This window comes from Filicampus tigris, chromosome 11 (assembly GCF_054856515.1).
Source record: "Filicampus tigris isolate MCC_2025a chromosome 11, RoL_Ftig_1.0, whole genome shotgun sequence".
In the NCBI taxonomy this organism is placed as follows: Eukaryota; Metazoa; Chordata; class Actinopteri; order Syngnathiformes; family Syngnathidae; genus Filicampus; species Filicampus tigris.
In genome coordinates this window covers 17,571,406-17,586,988 of record NC_141227.1, presented here as the reverse complement: position 1 = coordinate 17,586,988, position 15,583 = coordinate 17,571,406, and the positions used below count along the sequence as shown (strand labels likewise).

Sequence of the window (15,583 nt, the reverse complement as noted above, 5' to 3'; positions counted from 1 at the left end):
TTGCTAAGCTGTTGTTAGCCACACCAAATCTAAAACAAACAGCTGGAAATGAAGGCCAACCACAGAAAGTGACACAACCTATCTTTGGGATGTATTCATTCTCCCGTCCGAACATCCGTACATTCAGTCCACCACTCGACCAATCTACCCATTGATCAATCTAGCCATCTATCCAGCTTAGTCCTACCCATCCACCCTTCCATGCAACTACTCATCCATCTATCTGCTAACATACCATCCATCCAAATATCATTCCATCCAAATATCATTCCATCCTCTATCTATCTATCTATCTATCCATCCATCTATCATCCATCCATCACTCCTTCCTCCCGACAACCCATCCATCTACGCATCTTTACATTAATCGACCTTCTACTGCATCCATCCATTTCAATGTTCTAATCTACCGATCCAAACCCTACCTACACACTTTTATAATCAATACGCACGACCGGCATACGATGTTATTTTTCATACCGTTATTTCTAAGCTTGGTGTGGGAGAGGTCACACAGTGCCTCATAGCGAGGGTCCGTTCTGACCTCCCACTCGGGTTACCAAATATGCTTCCTTGCCCGCAGAAAAAAAAAAAAAAAAAAAAGAAGGAAAAAAAAAAAAAAAAGAGGTCCATCCATCATTCTGTCCATCAATCAGAGAACAGATGGCCTTTCATGTAATCTGTGTCGGGACCGCTGGCTACCCCTCTGCCCTGGTCATACTACTACCCCCCCCCCCCCCCCCACCACCACCACTAAGACGCCATGGAACACACTGAATCACTCCCAGTTGCATACGCACTCCCATGGGTCACGATTTGGGTAAAGGTGGCTCATCGTGCTTTTGTTTTCATTTTGATACACAAACAAAAGCAAGCGTTTGTGTGTATGTCCATGTGTGCGCGTGTGTGTGTGTGAGGGTCGGTCAACAAAAAAAGATGCCCCCCTTGTCTGCCTTTGGTCTCTAGGGCCTGTCAAGAGGGATAATTGATGATGTTTTCATTACAAGGTGTGGGCCAATGTGGGGGTTGGGGGCCACAGAATGAGCGCACGTCGGGGTGTGTGCGTGCGTGCGTGTGTGTGTGCGTGAGGTTGACTCAGCTGTGTTCCTTGCTTGACACCAAGTGGCATCTGATACCTTCAATTTGGGATGGGTGTACATCTGTAAATAAAATCTCAGAATGTCCCACCCCCCCGCCTTCAAAAAGCCGATTCCTTATTGCAATAACTTTTTTCCCTAAATTAAAAAGTTGCCTTTCTTTGAGGGTAAAAGCCAATTTGTTTTGTTTTAGGAAAAAAAAGTTTCAACGTTACGAGAAGGATGTCGTAGTGTTTTAAGAAAAAGAAAAAAAGTCTCAAATCAATCAAAAGAACAAAACCATATTTGCCGGGATGAACTCATAATATCTTGATCGTTTAATGAGGGAAGAAAGTCATATTTTACAATTGAATCTTCAAAGTATAAATTTATTCCTGTAATAATACGCCTTTTGTAGTAATTCATTATTAATCAGTGCAGGAATGTCAGAATAATTTGTCGACGCGTCACACATCATATCAGAGATTTTGAGAGAATTGGCCCACAGCTAAGGTAAGGAAGTGTCATTGATTTATGTTGTTTGTTTTATCAGCGCGCCCGGCCCTATGAAGAGGTATGCCCTTTTTTAAAACGATACAACATAATTCATTGTAATTTAATTACAGACCCCGGTTTGAGAACCACTGCTTAAAGTTCCGAAAGCTGCAAATACGTTTGGAAATAACAACTTTTTTGTCATGCGCAATAAAACTCAATCAATGGATCAAATTGATCAATCGCCCAGCCCTAGATCAAATCATCTCTTCTCATACGGCTCCACGCCGGAGCGATGACACCACAACTCACACTGAGTGACAAGCACACACACACACACACACACAGTGTAGCACACACACAGTGTAGCACACAAACAGCCCAGAGGCGGTCCCACCACCTCACATAAAGTCATCTCAGAGCGTGCGAAGAACTGCGACTTGTTCTCCGACGTCACGGACGTCACGCTAGGCCGCTGGCACATGCGCGCCGCCGTCTCTTTGAAAAGCGTCAAAGCGCTGGCGCCTCCGATTCTGACGGCCACTTAGGCCGAATTAAGATTGCAATCGCGTAAGGAGGAGGAGACATTGCGTCTTTGTTTGTCTTTGACGGGAGTTAAAGACGGACGGTCAGCTGATGTTGTGCAGTCTCGTTCCCCCCTTTGCTCTGACGAGAGAACAACAATCATGGGGGAAGCAGCACTGCGACACGTGGCCAGTCAACCGTGGACAGGGAGACTTTCAGCAAAGTCTTCAGAGTACCCAATGGCCTTTTTGGAGGCCTTGAAAACTCACACATTTTATCACGTGGGGGGATTATACACGGGTGCGTATTATTCACGGGATTTGACGGTATATGCAGCTCTCTGGGTTTCATTTTGGTTACACCATGGCCAAAAGTCAACAATTTTTTTCTCTTGGGTGTATTTTAGGGTTCCCCAACATCTCCTCAAAAACTCACTCAAGTGAAGCCGTGAAGGCAAAGTTCAAGTTGCCAAGGACAGTACTTCAGTTTACCTTCGGAAAACAGTGCAGCATTGACTGAGCTGGCTCATCTCAATTCGAGACACATTGCGGCATTTTTACGACCATTAAATGGCAGAGTTAAAGGATGAAGTGTCATTTTTAAGAATAATAAAAGGCATTATTGTGGGGAGATTTCATTTAAGATATTTGTTCTTCATTTTCCTTTTATTTTACCAGAACCTCATGAAAAGAGTTTTTTGCGCATGATAAATGAAATAAATATAAAACGCCAAATAAAATGTGTAATTATTTTGTTAACTGGTCCATTCATTCATCCACTTGTGAAATATATCTGACAACATTATTGATTTATTATACCTACACACCAGTTTCCATGCAAAGATTAAATGAAGGTTGAGGTTAAATGATGTTCTAATGCACTATGAATAATAATTTTGATTTTTTTTTTAAAAAAGCTACATATATTGTACTTTTTTTTTTTTTTTTTAGCTTTTAATTGTGGGTCGAACATTTGGGATTTCCTAGCATTGTGGAATGCAGCATTGGAAATTTCTTGGTAAAATGAAGAATTAAGAGTGGGGAGGAACGACAACAGGGTCGCCTGATGAAGAGGACTTTTGTCTACGAGGCCAGCCCTTGGAATGAAGAACAAAAAAGTACAAAGCGCCGCTCTTTTCAGGGCACACTGATGATCTTGCCCCAGGTGACCGCCGTGATGACATGTTGAGGCTCCAGCAATAAACAGCCTCAGACTGACGCCGTCTGAGGCCGACTTTGGCCTCTTTTGGCGCTTGGCGTATCAGCTGCGATCACGTCGGCGCGATTCACGATTGTCTCAAGAATGACATGTCACGAAGAGTGACAAATGGCGATCTGCTCGGACGGCATCTTCCAAACCGCTTATCCTACATAGGGTCGCAGGGAGTTGCTGGAGCCTATCCCAGCCGTCAATGGGCGAAGGCAGACTACACCCCGAACTGGTCGCCAGCCAGTCGCAGGGCACACATAGACACTGTCACTGAGCGGGAATCGATCCCACGCTGCCCGCACACAACTCAGGCGTGTGTACCACTACACTATCAGTGGACATCTGCTCGGACGGCAGCGGATGCTAAATTCCCGTGAAGTGGCACATTTCCTTGAAAGCGCTGCTCGCGAAAGAACAAGAAACATTACTAATAGATTCACGAGGCCTAGTTTCTGCCTAAATGGGCAAGCTTTGTGCTTGGAGCTCAAGACATTAAGCAGAAAAGCTATTTGAAAAATAAGACTATCCCGTAATTTTATTTTACAGAGAAACTAAAAGAAACGGCTGATTGGGGGCATCACGCCATTATGCTTTGCGATACAATTATCGATAAAACTCGAATCTCCAAATTGTCATAGCCCAATCTTACACTTTATTTATTACAATGACTTGTGAAATTCCGGGCTGCCCCGATTACGTTTAAAATAATAAATACAGGGGCTCGACTGATATGGATTGTTTTTGAGGCCGGTGCCGTTTCAGATATTTGGCAGAATAAAATTTCGATACACGATTAATTGGCCAATTAATTAGAAAACATATATATAATGAATAAAATGACGTCTTTTGTTAGCCCTTAACATTTCCAACGAGACAGATATGAATTACAGGATTAAGATTGTTATTGCTATCGTTGGTCCCGTATCGCAGTAATATCGTACAAAAATGTTCATCTGCAGTACAACGAATTTAGCTATGCGGGGTTGACTGCACACTGACTTAAAATAAATATGGTGTGCATCTCCATATCCCCCTAATCACATTTTTCATGACTGACTTTTTAGAGAAAAAAGTCGATTTTGATATTGCATTCCACTAGTTTTTTCTCAGTTACCGTACATAGATATCGTGATTGATCATTTCAGAATTTTTTTTTTTTTTTTTTTTTTACAATATATTTCAATGCTGTCCGAACAATATCAAATTTTTGTTTATCTTCCAGTGTCGACTGTACTGTATAGGGTAAACTCTAGATTCACATTTAGATTAGATTTAGAAAAACCAATATTTATACCAAGTGCATTGACACGATGCTCTTGGTTGGGTTCTTTCAGTGAACGACGGTTCCTCTGCCAGTGCATGATTGAATGAATGTCGCTTTTCACACCTACTTCTATTCAAAACCTCACTTTGTGTGCGTGTGTGTCTGCGTGTGTGTGTGTGTGTGTGTGTGTGTGTGTGTGTACGCGTGCGCTTTGAGCTGGTAAGGGTTGGTACATGTGCGTACGCAAGCGTTTAAATTAGCCTCTAATTGTATTAACGGTGGATTATGCCTTCAGTTGGATTTTTTTTATATGCTCTCTCGGTGCGTTTTATACATTCTAAAAGGGAGAAAAGGCGGCGGCGCTGGTGGGGAGGGAGCTGGTGGGTCGGGGGTGGCTGCGTCGCGGGGTTGGCTTCGTTTACGAGCTGCGATCGCGGCTGCCTCTCGTTACGCCGACAGTGTGTACAAATAGGCAGGGAGCTCAGCCAGCAACGGGAGTGTTAGCGATAATGTGGACGAGATCGCGTCCCAGTCTGCCAGCTAACACGCTAACACCGGCGGCCCCTCCCTCTATGAGGCACGAAGCCATGAACGTGAATAACAGTTCGGGGGGGAAGGGGGGGAGGCATTGGAGCAAGGTTGGGGGGGCTGAGGCGTGCTTGTGAATTCCATCTAATTACTCCATCACATAATTTCACAAATTGCCTTTTCAGAGGGGAGAGGAGAGCGAAGCGCGGGGCGCGTCGGGGGATCGGAGGCCCGAGCTTTCATTTACTACTCATTTCTTGTTAAATTAAACAAGAAAATACCATTTGGATGAAAGCAAAGGGGGTTAGGGGGCAGCGGGGTGTAGATTCCAAATGCATGATGGGATACTTTGAAGAGGCAGTACCACGTTTCCTCCTCAGAGGCCAGCGCTGCAGCTCTGACACTTATGCCGAGGCTTTCACAGGCATCGGGGTGCTTTTCACCATGTTTCCAGCAAGAGGCCCAGTTCAGTTCACCTTGTACAGTTTGATATGGTAAACTCTGATCCCCTCACATTTCTGGCCATTTGTAATGGAAACGGTCTCAAAATATCCCAATTGCACTATTTTTCAGCACCCTTTAGGTCAAAGTAGTATGGTCTGGTTCCCGTGCATAGGGTGGAGCAAAAAACATCGCTCTCCACTGATTGGTCGACAGAAAATCGTGTCTTCTACGTTGCATAGTACGATGAAAAATATGTTTTCGCAATACTTATGGATAACATTAGCCATAGGGTGTCATTTTTAATCGCCTTAATTCAAAAAAAAAAAATTCAAATGTTTTCAAACGTTACGGTAAGAGAGGGTCTGTAAATGTCTGGCAGTGAATGAGTTAAGTTGCCTGGTCTAAATTATTGATGACATTCGACGACCACTGATCTCAGAAATTAAGAACCTTTCTTGTCACAATTGGGCTTAAGACGTCAGATGATAACGTCCAAAATCTTAAATAAGATGCCGAAACAGCTGGATGAATGCCTCCTGCCACCTCCTACTACATCTCCTGGCAGCTTCATCCCGCCACCCACCTTCGCTTCCACTCAGGCACAACGGCGACTCCCCTGAGGGTCGGAACGTGAGCGGAGGGCCCGCCGCTCTAGTCTAGTTTTGCTGTATCAACATCTTCTCCCGCATATGCGCTCAATTATTAAGTACACTTGAAAGATAATGGGGGGTTTGTTTGTGTGCATGTGTCCAATTGGTGTAACACAAAAAGCAGAAGCTGGGACACTAAGGCAGCTTGTAAGTGTGGCATTAACTGGAAAGTAGTGCGATTAAAATGATGGCGATACAATAAAAATGATGCGTGCGATAAAACCAGGCTGCTGCAGTCCTTCACAGATTATTGCCAGATCGCCTTGCTTCCTTGAAGCGGGATGGCACAAAACTGCAGGCTCTCTTGTACTATCCGCCGATTGGTCGATAGAGAATAGTCACTTCTGTGTAATCATGGATTCAGATGAGTCAAACTGGAACGTTAAGGCAGAAATCTTGATAGGAAAATGAATTTGTGTCATTGGCGCCTTTGTCTAACTTCTGGCCTCCATACTGAAGTGCCCAGGCCAACTCAGAATGACTTCCGCCCAAGAGTGGCCTCATGTGGGGCACGTATGCTGAGTTTGGACCTTCCTAGCTCCGAATCTTTTACAATGTCCAGAACAAAGTGTGAAGACCTGCCCAGAATTTTGTTCGCCCAAAACGGACTTCTGATCAGACACATTTGCTGACCCAAGCCCTTCCGAACATTGTTTTTTTCGCCCCCCCCCCATCATTTACTGTTACATTGTTGGCATACAGACTTTTTCAGTTCGCCCACGACATGATTGTTCAAGGTTTACATCCGCGCTGTATCATGTTATTTTTAACACGTTTTTTTTTAGGAGTTTTGACAGTATACTTAGTTACTGGAATGCCCTGGCATGTGGGAAAGGAAAGCCAAAGTTGCTATGCACTTTGTAGCTTTTAATTGGTAGAACAATAAAACTAATACGTGCATGTACCTTAAAGGTAATTTCTTTAAAACATGTTTAAAGAGTGTGGGAAGGAAAAAACGATATATATCTTTTTTTTAATATGGTTTCTGTATAGTTCAAATGTTCACCTATTGCGGGCGGGTCTGCAACAAATCCCCCGCAATTAACAGGGTTCACTGTACTATAGTTACCGGTAGGTATTTCTTGGGCATTTAGATCTGTAGAGTGTAAATCCAGCCTCGTATGCTGAGGGAATGAAGCTAGCCGGCAGTGTTGGCGTGACATTTCGGGTTGGATGAGTTCAAGTGTAAAGATGAACTCCATCAAGCCTTCACTGAGCGAGGAAGTGCCCTGGTGTGATCTTGTCAGCACATCGAGTGAAATCACAAGCTGCTTCTCACCATTTTAGGTTTCCTTTGAAAGAATTACATATTTGTTTTTAATCAGCGCTCTCCACAAAGCGTCTCCACAAGCTATTAGCCGGGGGCGGGGGGGGGGTGCCTCGCTGGGAGCAGACGCACAACACAAGTGTGTTTATGAGCGAGAGGTGCAGCGTGACAGTAGAAGAAGAAGAATGAGAGGGGCTGAGATCCGGCGAGCATTGATGTGTTGTTTGGCGTGCTAAAAACCAAAGCGGCTGCGGTGGCGTAGCGGTGTTTTCACACGAAATGTGATGCTGAGAGCAACCGAGGAGCAAAATGTAATATGTAATATATGACTGGCGAGTGTTATTTGAAAGTAATGACTTGTATTACAATATTACTGGCTCAAATTCAAGACAAATGGCAGCTTCAAATCGAATTAGTTCCAGTGACATCAATGACAGTACAAGAAGGCGGGACTTTTTCAGAAAACCAAAGTCACTCATAGAGGGAGGAGCAGTATGTGCCAAATGAGTGAATGGAATTCTTCTAATGTCTCAGCGGGAAGCGTTCTTTTTATATGGTCAAAACAGTAACCCAAATTAAGGAAAAGGCATTACCACATGTTGACCAAGTGAAAGGAATCACTTAAAAGGTCCCATGGCACATTTTTGAATTTTTTGGAGAAAAGTGAAAACCAAGTCTTAGAGAGCGTAACAATACTAACTGACTGAGTAAATGGAATTCTTTTTAAATCTAAAATAAAATTACTATTAATTATGAATGAACTAATGAGAAACCGAAGACGGAGTAGAACTACGTTCTGACTGAATGAATGTAAAGGTGGATTAAAAAAAATCCAGTCAGCGAGTATTCTCTCGATCCAAACTCACTGTTAGGTGCTGGAAGAGCCACGCCCGCATGATATTGGTGGCCACCTTGGGGAAGATGCCCCTCTTTTTGTTGCGCTTCTTCTCTTTATCTGGGTCGTCGTCGTCGCCCGTGCTCGGCGAGGCCACACTGTTGTCCAGACCGTCGCCTGTAAAAAAAAAAAATTAAAATAAATAAATAAATAAAAAAGAAGGCGAGAGATTAGACGCGCCATTTGTTGACGTCAAGCACCTCAAAGGGCGATGAAATAGCGAGGAATTCCCGTGCGGGTGGCGGCGGGCTTTGCATGCAAACGCAACAATAGGCCAAAGTGAATAGCGCATCACAAACGCATTCATTTTTAATACTTTTATAAAGATCCTTGCCTTTCATAACCCCCACAGTCAAAACACAGCGCGCATCCCAGCACAAAGGACTTGTAAGGTCGCATTTCCCCACTCAGCCATCCTGGCCCGCGCAGAATTGAAACTGACAGAGAGATTTAGTCTTTATTATCCTGCATGTGGAGGGTGGGGGGGGAGGGGGTGTGCGAGGTAGTTATTCCGCCATTTGACTCGCGCTAGAAAACAGTAACACGGTGGTACAAAAGGGGAGACTGCCAAATAAAAGGTAGCGCGAAAAAAACGGCGCTAACAAAGCTAGCTGCTTTTCATAACAATGGCGTCACGGATGCTTACAGCAACCTGTAGGGCTTCGATAAGGCGCAATATTAAGGCCAGTTCACCTCACCGGAGGGGGTAGACAGCTTAAGAAGGGTGGGGGGCTTTCAAAGGCTTTTTTTCCGATGCATTCGCGCATATACAGTACCTATATATACACATGCAGGTCTAACCAATTACTGTTAGCGCTCCATATGAGCCTAATTGTTGCTATCAGTTTTCAAAATGAGAAGGCAGACGACATTCATCAAAGAAATACGAGCAGCGGTAAACAAGCGACGAGCTGAGCTGCGAGCGTGGCGGGGGGAAAAAAAAAATACAAATAAAAAGCGCTGCGAGAATTGGCTGCGGTTATTTATTGATTACACACAAAGCACTTCTAAAGCTCGCTCGGCTTCCAGCGGCACGGGAGCGACACCTCGCTAAACCCCGAGCACATTGATAATTAATGGGGATGTTGGCGCTAATCCGGCTGGAGATGACTTTTTTCCACGCCCGCCGCCATCAGCGGAATAATCAGCGGCCTAAAACCCGGGGCCTTTGCTCCCCATTACCTCGGGCAAAAGAATTCCTGAAAGCGCGCCTGCGGGGCACCTGAATTATACACGCCATTAGGATAGCGAGCGCGCCCAGATCCGTACTGCCAGCTCCCGCAATACCAAGATGCATATGCACACATATGGAGAGCTTTTTAATGACGTCGCAGTGATAAAAGAAGGTTCCAGAGACACAGGTGCCAACATTAATAATGCAAATATGCACAGGAAGATGGCGGCACAACTGTGGAGGGTGTGCACGCACCGCTTGGAGCCAAAAGGTGTGTTTTGACTACGAGGACGTTTTTGGGGGACCACTGTGAGCTACTGTTGACTAAATTATGTTCCAGAGACATTTTCCAGATATAAAAGAGGTCCCTGCAAGAGGGTTACTTTGGGCCGGACTCTGAATATACTGTATCTGATTAGATCCTTCTAGTTCCAGGAACTACAAGTATAAAGTACTTCAATAGCTAAGAATTTTAGTGAATCATATGTTTGGACTGCAGGAACCATTTTCTAAATTTATTCCTACTTGGAGAACTTGTCGAACTTGCACCCAGGATGCATGTCAACCACCGGAACTAGGAACTTTTGCAAGACCATTGTTGGTTGGGACTGCAGAGAGTCTAAATTTAGTTACAATCATCTAGCTTTAGTTCCAGGAACTACTAATTCCGAGAACAGAAGTTTAGGTATGTCAACAGCATAAACGTCACCCCAGAACTCTTGAATAACCATAACCAGTTTGGAACTTTGTCTAAAATTTAGGTTTGGGGTAATTCATCGGGGCCAAAAGAAGAGCCTGGCCAGCCTTTGGGGGCAGGCTCTGGGCATCTGAACATATGCAATTGGAATCTTTGAGTCCCAGGAAATACAAGAAGCAAGAGGTTCCTGGTACTCTTACAGCAGGAACCAGCGAAACTGAAATTTTAAGTGAATCATCGTGTGTTTGGATTGTAGGAACTACTGTCTAAATGTAGTTCTAGTACATGTAACTTGTCAAACTTGTACCTATGAGGAATCTCTACCACAGAAACTGGGAACGTTTCAAGGCCCACTGTGTTTTTGGACTTCGGGTAGTCAAAACTGAGTTGGAACTGTCCAAATGCAGTTCCAGGAATGACAAGCACCAAGAATTAAAAGTTTAGGTAGCACATTAACAACAGGAACAGATCCTAGGACTAAGATCTCTTAGATGAGCTTTGCCTGTTTGAAAATATTGTCTAAAATTGGGGTAATTTATGAGCACCAAACGAAGATCCTGAAAAAGAGAGCGAGTACTTTGAAGAAGTCCAGGAACCTTTGCCAAGTGTTCAGGAAGTCTAAATAAATGTGATTGGAACATTTAAATCCTACCTCAAACTTTAGGTCGCATCACAGGATCTTTAATCCAGAATTAGGAACTTTTGGAGGACCATTGTCTGTTGTCAGGGTAATTTAGGACAGGCGGCTACTTTTGAGAGGTCCAGAACCTTTGAGACAGCCTACGATGCTGAACATTACCCCGGAATTAGGAGCTCTTTGGTGGACCATTTTGTATTTGGATTGAATTTAATTGCTGCCTAAATTTTCGTGCTAGGGAAAATGAGCAGAGATATAAAAAAAAAAAACAAAAAACCCAGGAACCACCAAACCTAAACAAAAACTTTCTTATAGAAATTACACACTAAAACTACAATTCCCAGAATGCAACAGTAGGTCTGGGATCATGTTGCTAATACCGACAATCATAACAGTGTATGTTTGTTGTAAAACTCTTTGTAGGCTTGTTTGTGGGAAAGTAGGGTGTCCTCAGAGGGTAAAATAGACATATGGAAAGTGTTGCATTGTCAACATTTCTTTAAAAATAAAAATGTTGTTTGGGGCCTGAGCACGCTGAAGTTCAGACAGTGCGCGCGTGTACACGGGCGGGTCCGTCCGCGCAGCCGAGGCGTTTGTAATCCAAGAGCAGATTTTCATTGGAAGCAAATGCTCTGAATCCGCTGTAAAGACCAGCTCATGTTCAGCAAAGCCTACAATAACAAACCCAGGGGCTCGTCCCGTGCGAGTTGGGAAAACAGAAGCAAATGTCTCGCTGGCTAAGGCGAGCCAGTGAGCCAGCGACTGAGCGAGCAAGGGAGGGAGGAAAGTAGAGAAGCTGGAGTAGAGCAAACAACGTGTTAAAAGATGCTTGCCTTGTTTTTGTTTCCTTCTCTTGCATCACGCAAACACTTCACATCTAAACTAACAATCAAAGCAAATCCTGGCAGCAAAATGAAGAATAGGGCTTTCAACGTTGGGTTTTCAGCCAGGGTTAGGTATTGAAAGTAAGGTTTCAAAGATAGGTTTGGGGTTTCAACTTGGGTTATGGTTTCAAATTAGGGTTTTAGGGTTAGGGTTTCATCATCAGGTCTGAAATCAGGGTTAGGTTTTCAAAGCAGGGTTTTAAGCAAGGGTTGCAGTTCCAAACCAAGGATAGGGTTTCAAGCCAGGGTGGTGGTTTCAAGTTGGGGTTTTAAGACAGTGTTTGGTTTCCACCAAAAGAGAGTTTTAATATTAGGGTTATAAGACATATCAGGGTTTCTTGTTTATTTCCTGTCAGGCATTTAAACTAGGTTAAGGGTTTGAAATTAGGATAAATTAGAGTTTCAAACCACATATAAGGCTTTCAAGGCAGTGTTAGGATTTCAAACAAAGCATACAGGTTCATATTTGGGTTTCAAGATAGCAGCATGGCCTTAGCTTTGGGATTCAAACCAGGGTCAGGTCTCTAAATTAGGATTACAAATTACGACTTCAAACCGTGTTTAGGGTTTCAAACTAGGTTGAGCACTTTAAATTAGGGTTTCAAATTCAGGTTAGGATTTCAAACAAGGGTTAGGATTTGAAAGTGGGGTATCAAGCCAGGCTTAAGGCTTTAAAGTCAGGTTTTCAAATACGATTTAAATATGTGCTTCAGATAAACGTGATATATTCACAAAGTTGGCTTTTGCGTTGAAACTCAAAGCCTTCTTCCTGACTTTCCTCTGCGGGGCGAGCCTCGCGCACCACGGTTATGCTTATGCTTACGCTTTTGGTTTCGGTGACGCTTATGCTTACGGTTAGCTAGCAGGCAGACCGCGGAGGAAGTGCCGTCAATTTTATCGGCATTTCCATTCTCGCCGCAATTTGATACCGATCACCTCGGCCAGGTCTGGGGCTAATTTCTGGTAAGGGAAGAGTGGCGGCTACCTCTGGAGGAGGAGGAGGAGGGATGGAAGGTGCTCGACACGCTGAGGAAGTGTTACCTCACAAAGAAATGAAAGATGGATTCAATAGAAAAGGTCTTTATGTAAACGTACAGTTTATATTTTATATATATGTCATAAAAGTATAAAAAGGTTTGCAACCAGGATTAGGGCTAGAAAGTAGGGTTTCAAGATATGGCTATGGTTCCGAACAAGGCTTTTTAGTCAGAATTGGGGTTTCAAATTGGGTTTTAAGATTTTAACGGAGGGTTAGGGTTTTGAAGTAGTCAGAGTTAAAATTTCAAGACAGGATTTTAAATTAGGGTTTGGGTTAGAAAGTAGGGTTTCAGGCCAGGTTAATGGTGTCATATTAGGCTTCTAAGACATGGTTAGGTCTTTAAATTAGCCTTTAAATCCGGGGTTGGGGTTTTAAATTAGGGTTTAAGGAAAGGTTATGGTTTAAAAGGAGGGTTTCAAGCATGGGTTATTGCTCCACAGTAGGCTTTTAAGTCATGGTTAGGGTTTCAAATATGTTTTCAAGATGGGGATAGGGTTTCAAATTGGGGTTTTAGGAAAGAGGGAGGGTTTCAAGTTCAAGTTACGGTTTTACGGCAAGGTTAGGGTTTGAAAGTAAGGTTTTCAGCTAGATTTAGCGTTTCAAGATAGGGTTTTAAAGCAATAGTTAGGGTTTCATGTTCAAACTGATTAGGGTTTGAAAGTAGGGGTTTTAATGCAAATTTGAGTTTCACCCAATATTAGGGTTTCAAATTGGGGTTTCCATACAGGGTTATAATTTGAAAGTAGGGTTGCAAACAAGGGTTGGGGTTTCAAATTCGCATCTCAATCAAGGGTTAGGGTTTCAAATCAAGGTTACGGTTTGAAATTAGGGTTACCAGCTAGGGTTAAAATTTGAGAGTAAGGCTCTAGCCAGGGTTAGGGTTTCAAACCAGAGTTGGGGTTGCAGATTAAGGTTTTAAACCAGGGTTAGGGTTTCCAGCGAAGGTTTGAAGACAAGTTTCGCGTTTGTAAAATATCTAAGGACGTCACAAGTGGACAATCTAAGATGGTTACTGCATGTCCTCACACTAGTCAGATTGCAATATCATTACATCATCAAGCGTCAAGTGACCACATTCAAGATGGCCGGGCTTGCGCCCCAAACACACCCAAGACATCCAAGACATGACAACAAGCAGGAAGAAGAGGAGGAAGAGGTTGAAGAAGGGCCGAATCAATGAAGGGTGGTGCTTGGCCGTGGGGGTGCGAGTCTGGATAGTGGGTGCGTAGTCGTGTGTGTGTGTGTGTGTGTGTGTGTGAGCAACATGCATGCATGCATGCATAGATGTGCATCGGTCTGTGTGCGTGCGGCCTTTTCTTTATGCATGTGTGTTTCCAAGCACGGCGGTTGTGTGTGTGTGTGGCAATTAAGGAGCAGGCCAGTGACTGGAAGGAGCCAGGGGCAATTGAAATGCCCCGGGGCCAACCAAGGGAAAGAATATTTTATCAGTCGCCTCACACGCTGAGTACACACACACACACACACACACACACATACATTTTTATTATATATATATATATATATATATATATATATATATATACACACATACACACACATACACACACACTCACTGGGAGCAAACAGATAATGACGTAAAAAGTAGGTTAGCCTTGGCCACGTTGGGCCAAGCGCTTCCACTAGCATCGTTAGCATTAGCCCCTTCCATGCTGATTCAGCCCGGGTAGATTTTATTCTTCGTTTTTTAATTCCCACTTCATTCCACGTCAACGTTTTTAATCGGGGGAAGGAGTGTGGAGAGGAAAAAATATCATAGTTTACTTTGTGTAGTTTAGTAAGTATAAAACTATACAATCGACATCCATAATTTTGCATATTCGGAACAAGTTGTGTGCGATGGCTTTAATGAAAATCAAACAATGTTCATTGGGATTTTTATTCCTATGCAACGTTTTTGGATCATCAAAAATCTAGAGTTAATCCGCCCGTTTTTAGCCATCTCTGGGGGCAGCCATTTTGTCACTTCTGTCAACTGAAGATGACATCACAGATGCTCAGGGCTCAGGTAACGAACAATCACGGCTGACCTGTTTTCTGAAAACGAGCCATAATTGATCCGTTATCTGAGCCCTGAGCATCTGTGATGTCATTTTCAGTCGACAGAAGTGACAAAAACGGCCGCCCCCTGATATGGCTAAAAGCAGGTGCATTTTGCTGCTTTACTCATATTCCACAAACGCAATATTCATCAGAATGCCTTGTCTGAACTAGTGGGCCTGCACAGAACATATTCTGGAAAAAAAATATGTTTGGGTCGACTTCCACTTCAAGCCACCATTGACATTAGGGGCTAAAATGTGAATAAAAAAGTCTAATGTACACATTTCTTATTTAACTTGTTGCAAATAAACACTCATGCCTACTAGATTTCATATATATCTTACCGAAACACACTATTTCACCACAATTTTAAAAAAAAACAAAAAAACACACACACAAAGAGTGTGTTCAAAGTTAGTCTTCCATCTGTGTACATAAGAGGAGCCATCAACAAAAACAGCGCTATCAAGACAGCTAATGACGCTTCATCTCTTTTGTGTTACATCTCAAGGCGAACGCTGACATTATGGGGCGCTATCTAGGCTAATCTGATATGATCTGATTACGAGCCATCGCTCGGGCCGCGCCACGTCGGAGGTGTCGGACGTTTTTCCGCGGCCTGGAAAAATGAACGGCCGCCAATTTCTGCCACTCGGTCATGTGTGAAAGTGCGCCGTCTTGCTTCCGGCGCCACGTGGGAGAATTATGACATTTAAGCTTTCTAATATACCCATTTGT

General features: G+C 43.5%; 1 protein-coding gene across 1 annotated transcript in view; it reads right to left on the bottom strand.

The window, feature by feature from the left end:
• meis1b (Meis homeobox 1 b) overlaps positions 1-15,583 on the bottom strand; it is a 95,692-nt gene that overhangs the window by 39,169 nt on the left and 40,940 nt on the right. The window contains exon 8 of the mRNA XM_086044689.1: positions 8,325-8,470. Within this exon, the coding sequence (XP_085900815.1) occupies positions 8,325-8,470 (146 nt within the window). The remainder of the gene's footprint in view (positions 1-8,324; positions 8,471-15,583) is intronic.